This window comes from Protopterus annectens, chromosome 9.part0, assembly GCF_019279795.1.
Source record: "Protopterus annectens isolate FY-2018-M chromosome 9.part0, PAN1.0, whole genome shotgun sequence".
NCBI lineage: Eukaryota > Metazoa > Chordata > Ceratodontiformes > Protopteridae > Protopterus > Protopterus annectens.
The window spans coordinates 826,018,395-826,043,719 of NC_056743.1; the positions used below are offsets into that span (position 1 = coordinate 826,018,395).

At 39.8% G+C, this 25,325-nt stretch overlaps 1 protein-coding gene across 2 annotated transcripts in view; it reads left to right on the top strand.

Moving 5' to 3' along the window:
* MCOLN1 (mucolipin TRP cation channel 1) overlaps positions 1-25,325 on the top strand; it is a 640,674-nt gene that overhangs the window by 506,910 nt on the left and 108,439 nt on the right. For both annotated transcript variants that reach the window (XM_044083494.1, XM_044083493.1), the window contains exon 10: positions 4,540-4,641. In XM_044083494.1, coding sequence (XP_043939429.1) covers positions 4,540-4,641 — 102 coding nt within the window. The remainder of the gene's footprint in view (positions 1-4,539; positions 4,642-25,325) is intronic.

Sequence of the window (25,325 nt, forward strand, 5' to 3'; positions counted from 1 at the left end):
TTTTCCAACTAAAGCTAACTACCTCCTATTAAGTGAAGGCATAGCTAAATTCCAAGCCCCCAAATTCAGAGACCATGGTGGTCTATGCAGAAGTGTTTATGGAAACCCTGTAAAAGCATGTAAATAACTGCATAGAAACAGCAGTTACAAACCAAAATAAACTTGGGATAATCTCCAAACATAAGCCCCCTTGGTGGACTCCCAATAAATAAATAGTTTGTGCAACAAAATAAAATAAAATCCTGTCCAAAAATAGGATTCATAACCTCATGGTTGCCCTGCCCAAGCATTCTGATTAATTTAAGCACCCATCTCCTTTGCATTTCTCTTCCTGCCATACAAGCCTTGATTGTAGACCTATGCATCTGCACACTTACTATACATGCATGACCCTTACCATCCCAGCAGTACTTTCTCTTGCACTTAAAATAGGTTATTGCCTTACTCTTTTGCAGTTTATACATAATATACTTGTTGTATGTCCATTTATGACATCTCCACTCCCCCTTTTCCCCATTACACACACAGAGGGTAATGCAGTCTCCTACCCATCCGCTGCAGCCTCCAGTCCTTCCTGACTTCATGTGAGCTTTCCCAAGTACTCCAGTTTCCTTCCACATCCCAAAGAATTGTGGTAGTCAGTCTGGCAATTCTAAATTGCTCCTAGAGGTGGGTGTCTGTCTGTGTGATATGAAAGAAAGGCCTGGCAATCTCCTTTTGATCCTCCTTACGTAATTCATAGGTAAGTACTAGGCTATCTGCCCAAGGGCATTTATAAGCCTAGCCAGAATGTGTTGACTTTTGCCACCCCCTTAGATTAGTTCCCTGTGCCCCTGTCCAGCAGAGCCATTAGTTCCCTGCGCCACTGTCCAGCAGAGCCACTGCAGTGATCCCCGGGGTAAATTTTCTGTTTCCCATCCACCCGCCAAGGTTTCTCTTGAAGAGTGTTAGTGAGGGGCTCTGCCTGATATATATATTGGAATCCTGTTCCAAAGCATGGGGAGTCTCTGGGACAGGAACCTATCCCTCCAGCATGTCCTATTTATCGTTGTGGTGAGGTTTATATCTCTAGAGCGTGTGGCTCTCCGGGATTTGTTTTTTTTTTTTTTTAGGTGGAGCATGTCCATCAATTCTGGGTTGGACATGGCCTTGTATGTCAGGCAGAGATCACCTCTGAGTAAGCAGTATGCAACCGAGTACAGCTGGAGTTTTTTGAGTCGGGCTGCATAGGGCATCTGTTTGAGGCCAGTAATCTGCTTGGTGAGGTACTTTTGTGGTCTTTCTAGCTGTTGCAGGTGTCTTGTACGGTACATCCCAAATGGGGAGTTCTATTCTATGATGGGTCTAATGAGTGATGAGTAGAGAGGCACAATAACCTCTTTTGTTCTAGATGCAAATCCTTTTGTGATTAGGAGGGCCACTTAGAAGGATTTTCTAACCACCTTGGCAATATGATTATCAAAGGAGAGATTACTATCTACTTGGGTCCCCAGATCCCTTATTACATTGTCTGTATTTAGGGACTACCGCCTATGTGGTAGTTTGTGGATACTTTGTTTTTTCCAAAGGGGATGACTATGCACTTTTTGGCATTTAGTTTGAGACCATGATTTTGACACCAGGTATCCGTCTCAGTGAGACCCTTCTGGAGGGTGTCTGTATCAGCCGGGGAAGCAATTATGGCCCCTGGTTTGCAGTCGTCTGTGAACTTGGCCAGCCATAGTCCTCCTATGCTTGCCTGTACCTCTGAGAAGTATGTATCGAACAGGAGGGGTCCTAGGACTGAGCCCTGGGGGACGCCACCTGTAACCGGTTTAGAGTCGGACATAGAGCCTGCAACTCTCTCACCATGTGGGTTCTATCCATGAGCCAGTTGGCAACCCATCTCGTGACGTAGGGGTTTATGTTCAAGCTGGTGAGCATATCTATAATACTAGAATGGGGAATGGTGTCAAGAGCCTTTGCGAGGTCTAGGTAGGCTCTGTGGACCTCCTTTCCCTAGTCTAATGCATTGGTAACTGTCTCCAAGAAGTCCACCAGGTTAAGGAGGCATGATCTGCCCTTAAAGCCAAACTGGGTAGGGTCCAAAGTTTGGAGGTTCCCAATGTCTCTGTTAATGAGTTCCTTGATGATGCGCTCCATAGCCTTGCAGACCAGGCTAGTCAGGTTTATAGGGCGATAGTTTCCGGGGTCCGTTGTGGCTCCACCTTTGTGGAGCGGAATAACTGTTGCTGTGCGCCAGTCTGTGGGTACGTAGCCTGTAGGAGAGGCTGAGTTTGAACAGTGTGTTTAGGTGAGGGGTTAGTTCATTTTGGAGCTCTAGTAAGACACAGCCTGGACACCGTCCGGTCCCATTGAAGCTGTGTTTTTGGCTTTGGATAGGGCTGTTTTAACCTGTGTGTGGGTGATTGATGGGGCCCTACATTCTTCTGGTATGGTTATTGGCCCTTTAGGGGAGTGAGAGGGGGTGAAGTTTGCACTAAACCTGTCTGCCAGAATGTTGGCAATATCAGTCGGTTCAGTGTATTTTGTGCCATTCTGCACTAACTCAGAGCAGATCTGAGAGTTTCCACTTAGCTTCTTGACATAGCTAAAGAATGCTTTGTGGTTATCTTTGGAGTCATTGGCAATTTTTCTTTCAAAACTAGCATTGGATGATTTAATGAGGGATCATAGTTTCTTGCTGATACTGATCAGGGATGTCTTTTCCTTCTTGGAATTTTACTCTTTTCTGTACTAGTTTCCTCCTTCTGTTGTATAGCTTGTTTATGGCAGGGGTCCACCTTTTCTTGGAGGAGTGATTCATGGTTTTACTTGGGATAGCACTATCCATGCATTCCTGCAGATGCTCATAGAGTGCCTTTTTGTAAAAGTTTCAGCAGCTTAGTCAGCATTGTCCTTTAGCATGGGGGCTGAGAACCTTTCCACCTCGATCTTAAGTAACGTGAAGTTTGCTTTTAAAAAGTTTTTCACGGTGGTTTCTGTGATTGGGGGCGGGGGCGGAATGTGGATATCCAGAGTGATTAGTTTATGATCTGATCTAACCAGCGAGGGGTTGACCTCCGGTATAGAACACCGGTCGCCCATGTTGGTGATGACCAGGTCCAATATGTTGTTCCCTCTGGTGGGGGTGTTGACTAGTTGATCTAGGGCATTCGAGTTTATAAATTCTAGGAAGCGTTGGGCAAGGGGGTTAGTACTTGAGTAGTTCTCCCAGTTTATGTTTGGGTAATTGAAATCACCCAGTATTAGGGTGTTTGGTACGACCTTCATATTTCCCAGTGTCTCCAGAAATGCGGAATGGGGGTCCTGGGTCATGGTGGGTGATCTGTAGCAAGCTACAATTTGGATTGCAGTTTTGCCCATTGTTAGTTGCACATGGATGGTCTCTGCATTGTGCTGCGCCACTAACCTGGAGGTGTGGGTATCCATGATGAATATGGATACACCCCCGCCTTTTGTGTTTCGGTCCTGGTACTGTGGCCGAAAGGTATGGTATGAGTTATAGCCTAGTAGTGCTGGGGTGCTCTCAGGAGCCTTAAACCAGGTTTCTGTTACTGCACAGATGTCGATCCATACTGAGGAGTGCCTCAAGTGCGTGCATTTTGAGGTTTAGACTTCTGGCGTTGAGTAGCATTACCCTCAGTTTTCGGGTACTTGTGCTACTTATGGTGGTGGGTTTGTCTATAGTAAACTCCATGGATGGTGGTGTCTGTTTATGGGGGCCCTGTAGTAGTGGGATGCCACTTGTAAGCCTGGATGCATGCATAATATGCTTGTAAGAAGACTGAGAATGTGCTTGTATAATTGGATGGGAGAGGAAGGCATGCATGACCCCGCTGCTGCACATGGTGGTATTCTTAATGTATAATGTTTCTTAATTTAGCTTAAGATTTGATGTTAATGCTCAGAACTTTCAAAGGCATGATTTTGTTTTACTTTAAGTCAGTAAGTTGTAGCTTGTGTGTCAGATGGACATTGTTATATTTAGCATACCCAGAAACCAGAAAGAGTCCCTTAGTGTCCATCTTAAATTTTCTTTTTCACCAGAGGTAAACTTTGTGTATGTAGGTGCATTGTCCTGATTGGGATTTCCAGAAAATTGATATAAAATAAATCATTGCCAAATAAATTAAATATAAAACATATATATATATATATATATATATATATATATATATATATATATATATATATATATATATAAAATATAAATTAAATTCTTGTCCTGTTACAGTAAATGCTGAGCTTCCTACTTACCAATAGTTCTGCATAAATAAATAAATGACCGTTATGCGTTTCAGCACTGAAGATTTTTACCAGTAGTAATCTTAACATGTTTCACTCGGGGATATCCACAGCTCAGAGCTTGATAGCCGTTACCTACATAAAACTGTCTGAATGGTTTTCTTGCATTTAAAAAACAATTAAGTATGCTGACTGGTGTAAAAAATGTGTATTTAAGAAGTTTGCTTTCTCGTGTAAAGCAAGTGATCTATAAAATGGTATTTTCCTCTTTTTTTCCACCTTTAATTAAAGATCTTGGTTTCGTATGATGCCTGCAGCATTTTACTGGGGACATCCACTCTGTTTGTGTGGGTCGGAGTTATTCGATATTTGAATTTCTTCCACAAGTACAATGTAAGTAACTTTTTCATTTTTCTGTTGAATTAATCTGACATTGTTTTATCTTTGTTTTCTGATATGGCTAATAAATTAATTCACAAACTTCATTTTCAGTTTACTTCATTTTCAGAAACTGAATTTGTAAATGTTTATTCACTTAATTTTTTTGTTGTTGTTGTTGTGGTCAGTCCAACTTCTGTGGCCTCTTTCATGAAGGGTCTTGCTATAGCTTAATAGTTATTTCAGATGTGTGCTAATAATTTCAAATTGTATTCCCTGAAGTCTTGATGAAATGAGGCTGCAAATGCTATATTATCCAGAAAAGCTCCCAAAACAGCAACTGTCATTGTGAACTGATGCAGAAGCAAGCCATTTTAGCTACAGCCCAGTCTAAAGGCCGTGTGTGTGTGTGTGTGTGTGTGTGTGTGTGTGTGTGTGTGTGTGTGTGTGTGTGTTTATGGTGGGGGGTTGGGGTAAGTGTTTAAAGTGCTTTTCATTATGTTATTTTACTGGAAAACGTATACTTTTTTTTTAAGTGTTCCTTTTCCACTGATCACTGCTGTCAGTCTTACCTGGGTTTCAGACATTATTTTTGGATTTATCATGGACCAACTTGCCCATTCTTCCTTCTTCCAGCCACATAAACAAGAACATTTCCAAACAACCTTTGCCCCTTTAACAGCGCTGTTGCCAATTCTTGTTCCTCAGTCCATTCATCTTTTTTTCCTGGTGCCTTGTGTAATTGTCTGCCTGCTGTTTCTAAGAAACCAGATATATTGTATAAAGTTTTCCAGTCTTTTTTTTCCTTAACCTCAGATCTGACCCAGCAGTGATTTCCTTGGTAATTCCTGCTGATGCTATATGTCTGGTAAATAATCTATCTCCATCTGATGAAGATGGGACAGCCTTTGAAAGATTTTGGAAAAAAATGGATTCTACTGCCACACTTTTTAGAATTCTTAATTGTCAAGCTCACGTGTTAAAGTGTATGTACACTTGCTTCTTTTGAGAATTCAAGGAACATTTGGTTTGTTGGCCCCTTCTGAGGAAAATTGTTTTTGTGTCATCTTATTGCTTTTGTGTCTCAAGTCACTAGCTGCTGCTACTGCAACTGTTATGAGAAGGTTTGCTTGGTTGCATAGACAAAACATACCAGAAGATTTTAAATCTGACATTTTGAATTCTTCTCTGGATAGAGAGCTTGTTTTTGGAGCATCTGCAGTGGAGATCTTGAAAAAAGTTTGATGAGAGAGGAAAACTGATTCAAGGAGTTTCTCAATTTTTTCAGCCTTCCTTCTCCAGATTTGTCAAGAATTTTCCAGCTATCTTTGCACCATTTTATGAAAAAGCAAAGTAAGCAGACATCGCAAACTACTGGCAAGCAGACTTAAAAAAGACAATTGCAAAGTTATCCACTGCTCCAAAGGTATTCACATATTGTTTGGCAGTATTCGCATAGTGTATGGCTCCAGTGATAGCCCACTGCAAGCTGCAACACATTCACATGTTTTTCTTATTTAGATGACTTGCTCACCTTTGCAGAGCCTTTTTCAAAGTGTTATTAATATCTCACTTGGGTGAGAAGTCATTTTGAGAGAATACCCAAAAGTCTTTGTTGGACTGCTTCTCACAAGATTGTTTTCCTGGGGTATCTCCTATATTCTTTACTTCAAAAAGTTTTTCTTCCACAGGAAAAAAATAGATATATAGCCAGAGATTTTCTTGAGTTTTTCCACTCAGACCAAGGCTTCATCAAGCGAATTTCTCAGGATACTAGCTTTCAAGGCATCCATTATTCTCATGATTCCTGTAGCCATACATCATATGAGAAAAATTCAGTGGTACCTCCAATCAGTTTGGTACCAGCATCAACATAGGTTCATAGGTTTATACTAGGCTATCTGCCCTAAGGCATTTATAAGCCTAGCCCAAATTTTTGTGGCTTACGCCACCCCTTATATGAAAAAATACTGTGCCCATTAGTTTGTTGTGCCTCTGTCCAGCAGTGACACAGAGATGATTCCCGGGGTAAACCTACAATCTCCCATCCACAGGTCAAGATTTCTCTTGAACAGAGCCAGTGAGGTGCTCTGCCTCACATGGACCGGGATTTTATTCCACAGCATAGGGAGTCTCTGAGTGATAAATCTATCCCTCCAGCATGTCCTATTTATGTCCGTGCTAAGGTTTAAGTCGCTTGCTCTAGTGGTTTTGGTGGATTTGGATTTTTTGAGGTGGAGCATGTCCATTAATTCTGGGTTGGACATGGCCTTGTATGTCAGGCACATGTCACCTCTGAGCAGACGGTATGCGACTGAATAGAGCTGGAGTTTCTTCAATCTGGCAGCATATGACAGATTTTGGAGTCCCTTTATCCTTTTGGTGAGGAACTTTTGGGGTCTCTCCAATTGCTGCAGATGTCGGGTGAGATACATCCCGAATGGGGCATTGTACTCGATCATTGGTCTGATAAGTGAAGAGTACAGGGGAACAATGACCTCACTAGATCTGGATGTGAATCCCTTCATGATCAGGTGGGCAATGTAGAAGGTCTTTCTAACCACTTTAGCAACGTGAGTGTCAAAAGAAAGGCCACTGTACACCTGGGTCCCCAGGTCCCTGATAACCTCTTCTGTGCTTAGTGGATTGCCACCTATATGGTAGCTTGGGGTTACCTTGTTTTTCCCGAAGGGTATGACTATACATTTTTTGCGTTTAACTTCAGGCCATGGCTCTGGCACCAGCTATCTGTTTCCGTGAGTCCCTTCTGAAGGATATCCATGTCCGATGCACTTTCCACTTTGGCGCCCAGTTTGCAGTCGTCTGCAAACTTTGTCAGCCAAAGTCCTCCCATGTTGGCCTGTACTTCTGAGAAGTAGATGCCGAACAATAGGGGGCCAAGGACCGAGCCCTGTGGGACACCACTTGTGACCGGCTTGGAGTCTGACATAGCGCCAGCAACTCTAACCCTGTGGGTTCTGTCCTTAAGCCAGTTTGCAACCCATCTTGTGACATATGGGTTTACATTTAAGCTGGTAAGTTTTTCTACAATACCCGAGTGGGGTATTGTGTCGAAAGCCTTTGCAAGGTCAAGGTAGGCTGTATGGACTGCCTTTCCCTCATCAATGGCCTTGGTGACTGTTTCGAAGAAGTCGACCAAGTTCAAAAGGCATGATCTTCCCTTGATGAAGCCAAACTGGGTCGGGTCCAATGTCTGCAAGTCCCCTATATCTTTGTTTATGAGCTCCATTATGATCCTCTCCATAGCTTTGCAGACTAGACTTGTTAAGCTTAACATCTTCTGGCATTCCAGATTTCTGTTTTGGGATTTGTAAAAAGGAACTCTTTGTATCTGAATACAAGATTCCTATTTTCTCTTCCTGCTCCAAGCACAGTCTGTAACTACAGACACCTTAGACTTTGTTTGGGGAATAGAATACATGGGAGTAAAAAGTGCAGGCTGCCTGGAACAAAGGACAGACCAAAACACACAAAATGTAAAAGAGATGATGGTAGTAGTAGTAAATGCTCTCAACTCTCTTGATCAATTATGTTACCCAGGACCATTACAAATGGTTAAAGACAAGACCACAGTTGTTATTGTTGTCTTTCGGCTTTTTCCGGTAAGGGGTCGCCACAGTGGAACTCCAGTCCGCTAATGATTGGCAGTAGATTTTTATGAAACGCCGAGGTGCCAGCTCGACGCCCAACCTTCAACGAAGGCATGCCCATTTACACATGCATATCTTTCGAACGCTACCCAACCGTAGGGAGGACATGCAGACTCCACACAGAAGACACTCCCAAGCCTAGCCGAGAATCGAACAGGAGAGCCTCTTGTTGTGAGGTAACAACGCTACCGCCGTGCCACCACGGCATGTAATAATGTACATAAACAGGGTAGCCAAATCTTACCTCTGTGCACATTAGTCATGGTAGCCTGGGATATAGCTTTTCAGTACAGTCTCACTTCCCGGGCATCTTGCATCCTGTCAGAACAAAATTTTATGGCAGATAAACTGAGCAGGTCCAGGACAGACTCTCACAAGTGGAAATTGAATCGGAGGTATTCCAGGAGTTGATCCAGCAGTGAGGAACCCCACCGATCTGTTTGCTTCCATTCACAACAATCAACTATCAAAATTCTGCTCTAAGACTCCATTATAGAAAGACTGGAAAACAGATGACTTTTCTTTTCCTTGGACAGGAGTGTTCCTGCATGCTTTCCTACATTTTTCATTGATATCCATGACCATATATGTATGTGTATATATACGTATAGCTATAGATATATGTCAGATGATTGGGTTTTCAGAAACTCGAAATTCATATGCTTGAGAGGCAGAAGAATATGTTGAAAGTTGATGGGATACCTGTTTATAAGAAAAAAACAAAATGGCAAAAAGTAGTGGGGATACTGTCATAAGCTAAAGGATAAATGTAAAGGTCGTGTGGTCACTATACTTGTTGCTAGTGGTGAATAACTTATAGAGAGTACACATTATCTGCACACTACTGATCTTGTGCCGATAAACATGTGCAGTGATAACAGAATTGAAGTATAGAGCACACAAGTGTATACAGTGCCCTATACCTGTAGTTGTAAATACAATTAGTAATTTGTACCAACTGATATTTGTGTACATTTACCCACCAGAAAAGTGCAAGGTACAGGTTGTTAATCATTTGTACTGTAAGGCTGAAATAAGTAAAATTCTAAAAATTAGAAATATTACTGAAACCAGTCTGTCACTGTGGTAACCTAAAAGAGGAGCTTTCATTCACAAGTTGGAGGGGTATCTTGGTGGTAGTTGTCCTGCTATGTTGATTACAACAGCACAAAATGTGGTAGATATATGCAGCAGTACTGTTTGGCTAATGGATGGTGCTTTGGTGTAGACAGCTTTATGGTATTCATGGTTTTATCAGTTGCACCAATGAGAGTAAAGCTTTACCATTTTTGGTTGCTCTGATGTCTGCTAAATCTTTCAAGGCTTATAATGTTTTGTGGCACTATTTTTGATAGCTATGCAGAGGTTGTTTGTGTTCCACTTTCGTATTGTGTGACTGAGCAAGAAAAAAATGTTTCAAATGGGATGAAAGGTTGTTTTTTTCACTTTTAACAAAATATATGGAGAAATATCCACGTTTTAGGTCTTGCATCACACTCTGGGTGTTCTGTGCAATTTAAGAGCATGTGTAAGCAGTTAGTAACCGTTTTTGTATACAAATGAAATTGGGGCTGCGGATGAAGCTGTTAAAGGGAAATTAGTGAGATACTTTGAGGATTATTACTTGTATAGTTGCTTAAAAAATGCCCACATGTGGTTGGATCATTAGCTTCTCCTTCTACCACCAGAGCTTTGAAGTGTGACTGCACTAAATGAATATTATTTACTGCAGATATAAAATGTTGTTGAAGGATGGTATTGTCAGTTCTGGTGTCTTTTCAGTCAGCAGATGGGAGATATGAGGCATGTGTTGTATTCACTAGTTAAGGAGCAGAACAGAGTAGAAAAGGGTAGGGAATATATCCTATCTGGACTCCCCTGCATTCCAAGGTGTAGATAGAACTTAACATCACAAGATGGAAACTATTAATTTAGGGACAATGAAATGCAGAGATTCTAAGCTAATCTTCCTGCACAGTGTTTATAAAAAGTTAGAATGGGATGTTACTAAATGCATTGACTACACACCCTTGGTGGTAGTGAAAGAACTGGTAAAACTAAAACTTTGTTGTCAGGTTTACCCTGGAATTCTTGGAAACCAAAAGGATGCCTGCATTTTACTTGGATTTGTTGTACTGTTATCTAACTGAAAAATGTTTTATTAGCAATATGTTTAGTAGAGTACAGTATACATGGATTGGTAAGTTATAAGGTTCACCCTGGAATTTTTGGTCAGCTAAAGGATGTTACATTTTACTTGGTCTTGTTTTACTGTTATTTGTACTGAATGTAATTTTATTTGCAAGGTATTTTACACAGTACAATATGCACGGTTTAGTAAACAAAAGGGCAGTTTTGGAAAGGTCTTACTTTGGTAGTATCAATAAAGAACTGGTTGCACAGTTTGACTCTAAAAGTAATTAATAAACCATTCCACAAAGAAGAAAATGGGTTAATAATCTCATGTCACATGATTCAGGTGAGGCCAGATCATTTTAAATATTGTTATAAACAGTGTGGCATTTAAAAAAATAAATAAATACATTTTTTTTTTTTTGTTTTTGGGGTTTTTTTTTTTTTTTGCTAACAAGACAAGCATCTTTAAAATAGTTGATGTGCATGTGTGGTTAAAAGAATGAAAATGAACTTGGTAAGTTCAGAGGAATGCTTAGGAACTTAGCAGCTTACGACTAAATCAAAGAATTGTAAAAGAATACATCTGAGAAACACAGTCCTGGAAGAGTACACAGTTGTAAGAAACTTAGTAGTTAAGAGTCAGAACTAGGGAGAAACCTGTTTATAGCCATATTGTTCACGTGATCTTCAGGTAAACAAGTGATGTGAAAAAAAAACACTAGGTAGAGCTGACAGAGTAAGATGTGATATTGCCAGCACAGAACATTTACACCTGTTGTCTGAATTTATGTGACAGGACAAAATATACCTGACAGTCTCTGCTCATAAAACTGATTGGAGAGAGAGAGAAAAAAAATAAAGTGCGTAGAGCACAGTGATTATGCTCTGATATATGGAAAAAGACAAATCTGATAAGCTCAACTATAGCGCAAGATGTGATCTTAAAAATGTTAAGCTCCCTTTGCTTACCATAAGGTTGACTCTCGTGCTAGGCAGTCAAATCTGCCAGTACTGACCAACAAAGACAGTAACAGAATGAAAAACAGATTTGTTTCTGCTTGTTGTCCATACCAGTAAAGTGTGGACATCATTTCCTCTCATAAACTTAGAAAGTAGCTAAAATAACAGGACGTGTGTTTGCTTGCATTTTCTGAAATATACAAATTCTGAAACTCAAATCCACTTAGTGACCTCAGTCCTCAGAGATTTGTCTGAAAACCAAAGATTTTATTTGGAGCAGACCAAACTTATCAAGCAAAAATCTGGACAGTTGGGAGAGATGGCAAGGTGAATGTAAACACAAGAGACCATGCTAAACTGATTTTTTGACAGCACTCACTAATTGTTTTATCGCTTTGAAAGGTGTCAAAACCCCCAATGGATTTTCTTTTATTGTAACTAGTAGTACATGGAGCAGGTAAAGCTCTATGTAACTAGTAGTACATGGAGCAGGTAAAGCTCTATGTAACTAGTTCATGGAGTAGGTAAAGCTCTATGTAACTAGTAGTACATGGAGCAGGTAAAGCTCTATGTAACTAGTAGTACATGGAGCAGGTAAAGCTCTATGTAACTAGTAGTACATGATGCAGGTAAAGCTCTATGTAACTAGTAGTACATGGAGCAGGTAAAGCTCTATGTAACTAGTAGTACATGGAGCAGGTAAAGCTCTATGTAACTAGTAGTACATGGAGCAGGTAAAGCTCTATGTAACTAGTAGTACATGGAGCAGGTAAAGCTCTATGTAACTAGTAGTACATGGAGCAGGTAAAGCTCTATGTAACTAGTAGTACATGATGCAGGTAAAGCTCTATGTAACTAGTAGTACATGATGCAGGTAAAGCTCTATGTAACTAGTAGTACATGGAGCAGGTAAAGCTCTATGTAACTAGTAGTACATGGAGCAGGTAAAGCTTTATGTAACTAGTAGTACATGATGCAGGTAAAGCTCTATGTAGCTAGTAGTACATGGAGCAGGTAAAGCTCTATGTAACTAGTAGTACATGGAGCAGGTAAAGCTCTATGTAACTAGTAGTACATGGAGCAGGTAAAGCTCTATGTAACTAGTAGTACATGGAGCAGGTAAAGCTCTATGTAACTAGTAGTACATGGAGCAGGTAAAGCTCTATGTAACTAGTAGTACATGGAGCAGGTAAAGCTCTATGTAACTAGTAGTACATGGAGCAGGTAAAGCTCTATGTAACTAGTAGTACATGATGCAGGTAAAGCTCTATGTAACTAGTAGTACATGGAGCAGGTAAAGCTCTATGTAACTAGTAGTACATGGAGCAGGTAAAGCTCCATGCACTACAAAGAATTATGATTGGGTTTCCGATCATAACCTTTAATTATGTGTTCTTGACATGGATGCTAAGATTCACCTGTAAGGCTTCGCTCTCGCGGTGCATTTCTTGGCATCTGAGTCTCGAACACATAAGTGGGTTATGATAGGCCACTCTGTCATAATCCTCGATGTGTTCATAGGTACAGACTGTAGTTATGCTCTTTCATGGTGTATTAGAATCTCCTTTGAACCCACCACATTCACTTCATATCTTCATTTTTTTCATTCTCCTCAAGTAAAATGTCACTGGTGTGTTCACAATACTTAGGATAATAGACTTTTATGTACTTACTGACATTGTGTGTGGGTCTGGCACCTTTGACTGAGACCTGCATTTGAATGAATGCACTGATATTACGATTCTGACATGAGCAAAATTTGAGGAATAGTTGATGCTGATGTTGAATATGATGAGGCAACTTCAAACATTTTGTGCTTGTAGTTGTTTTCTAATTTCCTTGTTTAACAAATATAACTTGAAGTGCTTTTTGTGCATTATTTTTGTTATTCAGTAAGTTACAGTCACATATATGTGTCCAGCTAATCACAAATTCAATTTCCAGTGGTGTGTTTTCACATGGGTGGTGAACAGAAATGGAAAATAAGACTGAGAATTAGCTTACTCAAGTAATTAATTGGTTAACAAATATAACAGAAACCTAGTGCTCCTCTATATAAAAAGTTAATGAGACAATGGGCCTGGTTACAAAAGACTTGCTGTCACTGTAAGTGACCACTTACACTGAGAGGAGGTCTTTTGGAATCTGGCCCCCACTGCTAACCTGTTTATAGATAGGCTTACACTGATGTTAAGTCACGTATACTGAGAACGAGTCTTTTGGTATCAGGGCAGAATGACATTGAGAGCTACTCTTTTGGATTCTGGCCCAGTGAATGGAATATTGTAAATCTGGGAAATCTTCTATAAACCATGTGAGACAAAGATGAGAAAAAGAAAACTGGGAAGTACCTGAAATAGATGTCACAAAGAAAATGTAAAGGTCCATGGTATGTGCACTGTTTATGAAATAGAATACAGCAGGGAGGGAAGGCAGACCTCAAAACAAGTCTTCAGTACCTTAGCAGAAGAGTTGGAGTCAGATAGGTAAAAACTGTCAGGAATTGTTTTGGACAATAAAATCTGGTCTGAAAACTAAGGTTGCTACAAAGGAGGAACGTGAGGAAGCATTTTTTCAGAGTCATAGAGGCAAAATGGCAAAAAATTGCATAAGATAAATTCAGTTCAGTCCTTGAGAAAGGTAGAAAAAATGACTGCTTGTTAAAGCACATCAGTTAAAAGTTTCACTAAGTATGGGAGAGAGAAATTATTTGTGAGTCGCATAAGGTCACTGAGATTTTTCCTTGTATTAAAAAAAAAAAAAACGTGATGAAAGGACTGTTGCTTGGTAATAAATGGCAAGTGCAGTATGGGAGGGTTTCATTATTATAGACAAATGCCAGATGATACTACAGCACATGTTGTGCTTCTGCCTGCATGATAACCGTGTCGTGTCAATTGACTTGAGTTCCTCTTAAGCACATAATTATGAAAAAGATGGAAACTGTTTTCATGATATCTATGCCCCACCTTTTTTAAGTAACATTTTGATCAGTAGATTCTAGTTACTTGTCAGAAGCTTAATGCATGTTTATCCAAACAGAAATGAGTTTCTTCTTGGGAAAAACAGTGTTTTCTGTTGCAGAATGTCTCCTGCAGTAACACAAGATGGCATGAATAGTATGATTCAGCTACTGGAGAGTTTTTTTTTTCATCTGTTGACACAAGGGCAGGACCACCACTTGCACTGCTGGTGAACCAGGTTCACCTGGTTGCCTGCACATTGAAAAGCTTGCGCTTGTGAGGGGGGATTGAATTGAACTGCCAAAGGCCAACTTTCTTTCTTTTTGGTAGATTTAGGATAGTATATATCATATATTGCCGACTTGTTCATTTTTTGGAAACTAGAGGCTAGTTATGGCCACTAGACTATGTTACTGTTTGTAATTTCTTCTAGTGTGGGGCCAACATGCTTGTCCATGTGTGGTATCCACTTAGAAGATGTAAATAAAATAACTTTTGGCCTAAGGAAAAAAAAAAAAAAAACATGATAACCACTGAACTTCACTGTGTTTAGTGACCCCTGGAGAGAATGGGTTCAAAATATTTTGGCAGAAATTCATAGATGCAATACACTTAAAGAGCTTTAAAGAACAGGACTTCCAGTGGCTGGGCATCCTTCACCACAGATGGCTGGAGGGTTTTTTTTTTGTGTAGTGTCAGTGGCTGGACTGTGTTTTGACTTGCACTTTACACAATATTAGTTTAGCTTACCTCTTTATGTTCTGGGTCTGCCACAGGAATACCATTGTATAACCCCACACCATTTTTTTTTTGCAAACCTGTAGCTAATCTCTGGTATCTGTAAGGTGTCGCTTTGTTTGTGAGGGGGCCAAAAGTTGGAGATGATCAGCTATTGGATCCTAGCTCCCTACTCTGTCCCTGTAACGCCTGGTTTGTTAGCTAAACTCTCCGTACTGGTATTGTGGTCTGGCACCTTGCTGCTTCACCAACAGGTGCAACTTACTGTCATTGACATCTTTTGGCAAGACAGCATTATTTTTATATGAAGTTCATGGCAAACTGGATTGAATTATTTACTTGATAAAACAGTTTGGATACAAGATCAGTTTACTGGATAAAAGACTTGTTTCTAATTAAACTGTAAAGACATCATTTGATTCTTACGCCTTTGTACTTGTAAACAAGTTAGACAGTCCTACAGAAATCAGAAGTATTAAGATAAATGTGTAGTTTAAAGAAATTGGAACCCCCTTAATTAGTCACAGGTGTAAAGTATTCCTAAATGGTGTGATAAATAGTTCGTCTATAGGGTGGTTCCTGAATCCAACACACTCATTGTCCTAGTCATTGGTGAGATTAACCAAAGGTTAAGGGGACTCAAAACATAGAAAAAAAATATGGTAAACAACTTTAGACTAAATTTAATAGATGAGAGGACCTCTTGGAAAGTGTTATAAGTATCTAAGATCCTGACATGACACGAGATTTTACAGGAGCAAATTTTGTAATAATGTGCATAACCTAAAGTTAATAAACTGTGGATGATTATTAGGCTGACTTGTCTCATTTCATATTGTTCAAGTGGCTGAACTGTGCGGAACAAGTGCATGCTTGGCTAAGGCCTCAAAGAGTGCTTAGATTAAATCACATGTTGTCTATGTATTTAATGTAAACAACTGCCAGTGGTTTATCAGAAGAAACTATGCTGGAACCCCACTGGAAAGTAGTACATGGTGGTGCAGGCCGAGCTCACAGTAGCAAGTTAGGTTTAGAGTAAGTAGGTGGCTTTGAGGCACTCCCAGTAACATGCTTATTGCCATAAGTAAGGCTTTTGCTCTGCAGAGTGCGAAAAGATATATTGCTGTTGTGTAATTGGCTAAAGGTTCACCCTTTTGCTGTAGATACTTTAAAATGATCATGACAGTTAAAGTGAGTGTATTTTTTGCATCTTTTCTATCCCACACCAGACACTTACCTGTAAAGATCTGTTACTAAAAATTATTGTATTTTGTCATAGCTGTGATAGAAAAAATACAAAGTACATTGGGGTAATATAATGTATGGAACTAGGACCTTTCCCCAGAGGAGCTCTGATTGAATGAGATATTACTAGTTAGTTTTCTAAACATCCACATTCTGAAACTGCACTTGCCATGTTGCTACAGAAGGGTTTGTGTTTTGCCAAACAAAGTACATCTTACCTTTTACTATAAGCAGAGCTTAGATCATGGTCAAATGAGACCCAAGGCAGGGTAGTGGACTAACCCCCCACCCCCACACAAACATGCGCTGCCATACAGTATTCCATTACTTGATTGTCCCTACCCATTTACAAGAAAAAAAATTTCAAAATTGTCAGTTTGCACACTATTTTCTTTTTACTTTTGCAGTCATCACGTCTTTGTGGTTAATTTAAAACTTTGATTTCGTGTTTTACAACAAAACACTTAAACATTTGCTAAACAAAGTAAATCAGTCTCGCATTGAAAACTGACTTAGCATGAGCAACAGTAAACTTCTGTTCCCCTGAAACGTAACATTTTATAGAAATTGTATTGGGCAACTCATTTGACTGCAAGAGATGTACAAGGATTCATAGTCAAATAGCACATAGCAAAGTACTAATAAGTGGCTGTATGAGGGGTGGAGGAATTCAAAAGACAAATATGTCATGCATTTGTTAATATCCTGGGACACCCACTAAACGCAAGTGTCTATTTTTAGGAGCAGCTCAGGAGTACAGTCTGGTGAAGTAACAAAGTTGTTGTTGTTGTTGTGTCTTTCGGCTTTTCCTGGTTAGGGGTCGCCACAGCGGAACTCCGGTCTGCTAATGATTGGCAGTAGATTTTTACGTGCTGAGTTGCCAGCTCTGACACACAACCTTCAACGAAGGTACACCCATTCACACATGTCTCCACACAGAAGACGCTTTAGCTGAGAATCGAACAGGACAACGTCTTACTGTGAGGCGACAATGCTACCGCAGCACCACCACCGCAGTATCTGGTGATGAAAATTGTGGGAATCAAACCCTGCACTACAGGAAGGAGCTCTTTAACAGTTCAGGCCTTAATCGTCTGTACTAGCCACTCGACAAAATGTTGTAGTCCAAATTCAGTGCTTTTCACATCTGTTTGCATAGAGGTACAGTGCACACCTGTTTAACTGTAAAATAAAAAATAAGCTAAATTAAAAATGTATTCATAGTTGAAAAAGACTTCATGCTGTCCAAGTTATTAATAAAAAACACACTGTCAACATTCAGCAGAACAAGGAAACCAAGGATCACCTCCAAAGAACATTGCTCATATGAAGATGAGATGATCCTTTTTACTGCAGCATTGTAATTCCTTTACATCATAACTGGCTTGCAGTTCAGGGGACCATTGAGGACCCCAAATTTTCACTTGCCCCAAAGCACTGTCTAGTTACATGACTTGCTGAAAGGATAAGGCATACATAGGAGGCAAAAGCAGAGATGTTTTGCAAAATTGTAGACAGATAGTCAGACTGGCAGTTGGTGTGGAGGATTAACTGTAGTGCTTCAAGCTTCCTAATCAGAGGGTGTCATTTTACACACACACACACACACACACACACACACACACACACACACACACACACACACTGCTGCATATCCTGCTCTACGAAAATAGTGACAGACATCCCGTAAAGCTAACTGTGTTGTAGACAAGAACCACATTACTGCTGCATGCATCTATTCTGCTCATATTGTAGATAAGACCTTGCTGTTTGACCTCCAGGAAGTGTCTGTCATTGGTTCTGAATCAATGAAAGAGAGACTGGAGGACTCCACATAACCGGAATCGAAGGTGAATGTTACACACACGCAGCTGAGAAGCAGTTAAGTGGCAAGAGCAGTACTTTTTTAATGTTCTGTGGCAGGCTATGCCCCATTATCCAGCACCAGGCCCTAGGTAGCTGCCTAGGTTGCCTTGTGCTGGTTCAGCTCCTAGTACAAGATAGCTGCAAAGGGAATTTTTTTCTTCAGTTTACAGTAAACTTAGATATTGCTGGTTAAAGTAAACAGAAGTGTACAGCGTAGCTTCACCAAAACGACCACACTGTGTTTTTATTTGGGGACAGAGACCTGCACTCCTATATGAGAGTTGCATCCCATTATAGCTGCATTATAGCTGCTTGCAGTAACTAACATCACACTGACAGCAAAAAATATTGTTCAGCTTTCTTCAAACCAAAGAGCTGTTTTGGATTGTTGCCAGGGAAAAGAAAACTTCCCTTGTGCCCATTATATCTAATTTCACAGTGCTGGATGATCAGGCACTTGTCACAACTCTTTCTGCTAATTTTCTGCCGTGTAATCCATTTTTCTGTTTGTCCAGAGTATTAGTTTATGTTGCTGTTGGCAGAAATAATTCCTATAGCTACTTTTTCTTTTGAGAAAAATGGTCGTAATTCATTAATTTTTCTATTAAATGTTTTGTATTCAAGATTACAAAAACATGGTAATTTATTATGCTGTTTGTAATTTGTACCAGTCACCACCACCACCATTAATTCACTTTAAAAAATCCTTAATAAATCTTCCTAATTTATGACTTGACTGTATTTGTTTGATGACTATTATAGCGATATCCATCAACTGCAAAACAACTTCTTTGTCCAGTCATATATTCATTTGAGTAAAGATAGCAATTTGTGGTTTCAAGCATTAATGTTATTCAGATCATAGGAGGTTTACTAGTCTGTCGACCCAGAGGTCATTTCAAGCCTAACCGGTTCATCCCAATGTAATATCATAGATACTCTTGTCAATTTCCAGGATTGTATTTTTTAATGACTGCCCATGTCCAGGAAGGTTGTGGGCACTATCCCCGGTAAGCATTTATGGTACCCTATCTACTTGTCCAGGTTCCTTTAAAACAGTGGCACAGAGGTGCACTTCTTCACGTGAATTGGCTGTCTAGTCCAAAGACATGGCAGTCGCTGGGAGACAAATCTGTCCCTCCAGCACATCCTGTTCAAGTCACAGGCCATATTTTGGTCCCTGGAGTGGGTAACTGTAGTCCTGTTTGATTTACAGATGTGCAGCCAATTCATTAGATTTGGGTCAGAGATTGCTGTGTAAGCCAGGCATAAGTCTCCCCTAAAAAGTCTATATGATACTGAGTATAGTGACAGGGACTTGAATCAGTCTGTGTAGGGCATGTGCTGGAAACTGGAGTCCATTGATCTTCTTAGTTAGAAGCCTCTGGCTTCTGTCCAATTGCTGCAGGTGCTTTGTATGGTACATGCTGAAAGGGGGCGTTATATTCAATTAGGGACCTGATTAGTGATGAGTATATAGGGGTTATGACCTCCTATGCTCTAGAGGTGATGCCTTTGCTAATCAAGTGTGCTACATAGAAAGCCTTACTTACTACAGTAGACACATAGTGGTCAAAGCTAAGGTCACAATCTACTTGTGATCCCAGATCTCTTACCACTTCGTATTTAATAAGATATTATTGTTAATTTGATAATGTGAAGGAACATTATTTTTACTTAAAGGAATGATGAATGCATTTCTTTGCATTCATTTTGAGACTGTGACTAAGACACCAGTCATTGGTCTGCGTAAGACCCTCCTGGAGTATTCTGACATCATTTGGGGATTCAATAATTGCTCCCATTATGCAGTTATCCACAATCTTGGTCAGCCACAGCCCCTTAGTTTTGGCCTGAACTTCTGAGAAGTATATGCCAAACAGTAAGGGGTCCAGCACCGACCCTTGTGGCACCCGCTGATGACAGGTCTGCTGGTTGATGTGGAGTCACCCACTTTGATAGTGTATGACCAGTTTGTGAGCCAGTTGGCAACCCATGTTACAACAAAGGGGTTTGCATTCAGTTTGTTAAGTTTATCGGTAATGCCCGAGTGTGGGATTGTGTCACGGGACTTTACCAAGGCAAGGTATGCTGTGTGCACAAATTTGCCCTAATCAGTGGCCCTGGTCACATTTTCGAAGAGATCCATCAGGTTTAACAGGCAGGATCTACCCTTGATGAACCCAAATTGGGTTGGATCCAGGTTTTGGCGGTCGCATGTCTCTTTATTTATGAGGTCCATGATGATTCGTTCCATGGCTTTGCAGATGAGGCTGGTCAGACTTATGGGTCTATAATTCCGTGGGCTGTCACTAACCCACCTTTGTGGAGGGGAATAACTGTTGCTGTTCTCCATTCTGCAGGAACAAAGCAAGTGGTTAGGCTGTCATTGAATAGATACTTAATAGTGATGCTAGTTCATGTTTTAGTTTGTTTAGAAGACCGCCAGGGATGCCGTCTGGTTCCATAGAGGCTGTGTTTTTTGCCTTAGACAAGGCTTTAATAACCTTCTCTTGAGATGTGTAGGGTGGGGGCAAGGTTTGTGGTAAGTTTGGAGAAGATAAGGGAGTGAATTTTTCACCAAATCTGTCCACTAGCAAGTTTGCTATATCTGCGGGATCAGTGTGTGTGTGATACCGTTATTGACTAGTTTGGCACAAACTTGGGTCCTACCTTTTAAGCTATGTATGTAGCTGTTAAAGGCCTTATGATTATCCTTGTTGTAATCCTTGATGTAGACATATTGTGCCTACTTTTACCGAGATAAATAAAAAGAAGTTTATAGTGAATGGTAGCTGTGGGTGCAACACAGAAGGTATTATTTACTGTTTGAGGGTGCCCTTGTAATCTTTATTATGCAGGACAAAGTAAAATAAAGTTTAAGGTGCGAGTATAAGAGCACATTAGAGATATAAAAAAGAATAGAATGGAAAGTTCTATAGCTATGCACTTTTTTGAGAAACATGATGGGAATCGTACTCTATTACAGGCAAATATTTTGGATAAAGTTTTTTTAAAAACTGGTGATGAAAGGTTGTTAAAAAATATGCTGCTTTTTAAAGAAGCAATTTATATTTTAAAATATAACACTCTTGCTCCAGTAGGACTTATTCTGGAGCTAGATTGGAAGTGTTTAATTTAATTGTTTTATTGTTTAATTATCTGTTAATTGATGATGGGTTGCTATATAAAGGGAAGATTTTTTGCTGTATTTTGTATCGCTTCTTGAAGGCTATTTTGCCGAGGTGCTAAAGTGTATTAAATATTTGGATTGAAGCCTGGTGTTATTTTTTATTTTCTTACTTTTGCTGAGTTTGCTCAGTGTTCATTGTGGTTGCTTATGATTATCCTTGACTGTGATTTTTAAGTTATTCTCAAAGTTACCCTTAGAGGATTTGACATGTTGTCTTATTTGCCTGTTTAGGCTGAGGAGGGTGCTTTTCCATTGTTGGGGCCTTGCCTTTGTTTTCTTAGCAACTTTTTGCATTTGTTGTAAAGTTTGTTGATGCTGGATATCCACCAGGGCAGCCTTTGTTTTTTTTTTTTTTTTAACTTGGGGCTTTGGCTTCAATTCTCTCTCTCTGGAACAGCCAAGTCTGTACACTTATACAAGTGATTGTACAGAGTTTTAGTGTAAGCATTGGTGTAGTTACCACTTCCAGATGGGGGTGGGGCTTGGAATGCATTTATACCTTCCTCTAGGAGGATATAGTTTGCTTTTTTGAAGTTTTTTTGTCTGATTTCACCCTTTGTGAGTTCTGGTGTTAGTACCAGTTCGAAGGTGACTGATTTGTGGGTCAGATTTAACTAATGAGGGTTCGACAGTTGCAGTGGTGCATCTGTTTGCCTTATTAATGAGGACTAGATCTAGTATGTTCCTCTTGTTGGGGTTTGAACAATTTGTTCCAGGGCATTTGAGTTAAGAAAGTCAAGGAACTTTTGCATTAGTGAGTTAGGGCTAGAGTAGGTTTCCCCAATTGATGGTGGGCTAATTGAAATCCCCCATGACTAGAGTGTTTGGCAATATTTGGATTGCCTCCAGTTTGGTCAAATAGGCCTTGTGTCCATCTTGATCCATGAAGGGGGATCTATAACTAGCTATGAATTGAATGGGGGTATTACCCACAGTAATCTGAACATGGAGTAACTCCATGGAGTTGTCCGGTCAAACTAGTTGGGAGGTGAATTTATCTCTAATATAGATAAAACGCCACCACCTTTGGTTCTTACATGTTCATTTTGCAGTCTGAAGGTGTGGAAGGCATTGTACCCTTGCAAGGCAGGGGTACTCTCTGAGTTATATTAATAAAATCTGAATGAACTTATATGTATTTAAATACTTTATATGTTTATTTATTGTATACAGTTTAATATTTAGTGAATATTTAATTAATGTTATATAACGTGGTAAAGAATCTATGAAATTTGAATGAATTAATCATCATCATCTTTTGGCTGTTCCTGTGTTAGGGGTCACCACAGCGGATCACCTGTTTCCATTTCTTCCTGTCCTCTGCATCTTGCTCTGTCACACCAACCACCTGCATGTCCTCTTTCACTACATCCATAAACCTTATCTTAGGCCTTCCTCTTTTCCTGTTAGCTTCATCCTTAGCATCTTTATCCCAATATAGTCCGCTTCCCTTCTCAGCAGGTAGTAGGTGAGAAACCTCATTTTTTATTTAGGAACAAATATAATTTAAAAAGGATGTTATGCTACCCCAGACATATGTCTCAAGAGGTTTATGATGGGAATACCAAACCTTGTGGGCAATGCCGCTACTGTTGCTATATAGACACTAGCACAGAGTTCCTTCATCCAGATCTACATAGAGTATTTAACACACAAGTTGATGCAGACTGTAAGACATCAAATTTAGTGTACCTGGCTGTCTGTTAAGTCTGTAATTGTTTTTATGTTGGTAAAACTAATCGCCTGTTCAAGGAGAGAATTCGAGAACATGTATACCATATGAGAAAGAAATCTCTACATAATGCCTTAGTGAAACACGTCACCCAACAAGGGGACCAACATACATTTTTATTTAAAGTCTTGGAGGTTATTATACCTACTACACTGGGTGGTGACATCAAGAATCACACAGAAAGCAAATAGAGTAAATGGATAATCAGGCTGAGGGCGGACAGAGGCTCAGGACTTAACGAAAGAGCCTCAATAAAACCTATGCTTAGGAAACGTAGAAATATAAAATGAATGAAATAGGCATGAATATTAATATGATGAACATATATATATTAATAAAGGTCACATTATTATAGCTCTCAAGATATAGTATAACTGAAAATATACATATATTTTTTAGTTACTTAGACATCTATATAGTCATGTTTCACCTTTTGTAGGAGTGTTTAGAATATACTCAGAAGTATTTTTATATGTATTCTGTAACATGAGAGAATTAGATATTTATGTGGATAGCAGTTTTTTGAAGAAGGATTTTAGTCAGTTTTTAATGTAATATATTAATACAATATATGTATATATACATCTTTTACTTTAAGGCTTGATTAGTGAATGAATGTGATAGGCTCACAAGTTGAACAGGATAGCATATATACTATGCAATGTATCTGGTCTGTTTATTCATGATCTGAAGAAGCTCTATGAGTGAAAGCGCTAATCTGACCAACAAATACATATTGTCTGTTTTTTGACAATACATTTCGTTTTAAGATACCTGCTTCGCTTTTATTCCACTGACCTTGTGACTGCTTTACTTTATACTGGAATTCGAGCGTTTATCTGGTGTTTTGGCAGGGACACTTGTTTTATTTTTAATATTTTAAATACATTTTGTATTGTCTTCCACACAGTTCAGCATTAAGTATTTCATAAAAGTATGTAATGAGTATGTATTGCTTTATATAAAGTGGTTTGTTGATTGTATTTGAAGTGTTAGCATCACAAGGGTTAGTGATGTAATGAAGTAGTAATTTAATGGATTAATTGATGAGCATATAAAAAGAGGATGTGTTTGTATGGTTATTTGTTCCACTGAAGGCGAATTGCTGAGGTACCAGGACGGATGTATTAAATGGATTATCTTTTTCATCCTATTACTTGACTGCTTCTTGTTTTTGGTGTTTTCTAAATATTTGCTTGTGGCTTCTGGTGTTTTTCGTACTCTCTGATGCCTTGAACCAGGTTTCTGTGACCACACAGACATCTACATTCTCCATGATAGAAGTGCTTCCAGAGTGTGCAGATTTTAGTTTGAGCTCCTAGCATTTAGCAGCATCAACCCTATTTTGTTATGGTTGACAATTTTCACTTTGGCAATTTTGTTTTTGCGACATTCCATAAAAAAGGCACTATGGGGGAGGCAAGAGCCTTTGCCAGCATCCGGAAGCCTAGGGATGCCAGGTGCAAACCATCTCTGGCAAAGCAGCAAAGTTTGTCGACTGTGTCATCCCAGGCTGACAAAAACTGGATCCCCATTGAGTGACACCAAAAACTAAGCCAGTTATTGAAATCAACTGTTTTTTTTATACTGTGGCATCATTCTAGGTGAGAGTAATATGCTGCTCAAGGCTAGGGATATATACCAGCCTGGGACACATACTCTGAGAGCTCAGTCATGTCTGTCTTCATATAGTCCAGTTCGGTACATCTCAGGTCGTTCACTCCAGCATGAACTATGACAGAGTCATAATGATACTTGTTGCCAAGAGACCTGAGTGCATGCATGATCTGATGAATCCTGACACTGGACAGGCAGCTGACTGTGACTTTCTCCTTATCCAACTTGGTGAGTGGGACATCCTTGTGTTTCACTATGGAGTCTTGACTGACAAGAAAATTTGTTTTTTTGGGTGATACGCCGTAAGGGCTTGGTAGGTGAGACACTGGTGTTGCTATGTGTCTTGGGTGCTGTGGGAACTGTGTTAGTTGTAGCAGTCTTTTGTTCTGGAGGTCTCTGGTGTTTTGATAGGTTTTTGAGAGAACCTCCTCATATGCTGATTTGTGTGTTGGATACGTACTATGTGCATGTGTAGTGGTGGGTGAGTTGACAACCTGTTCAGTGTTACTGTTTTGAGTGCGAGAGAGCGGGGATTCAAGATTCTTGATGTAGATGCATCTCGCTTACTCTGTGCTAGA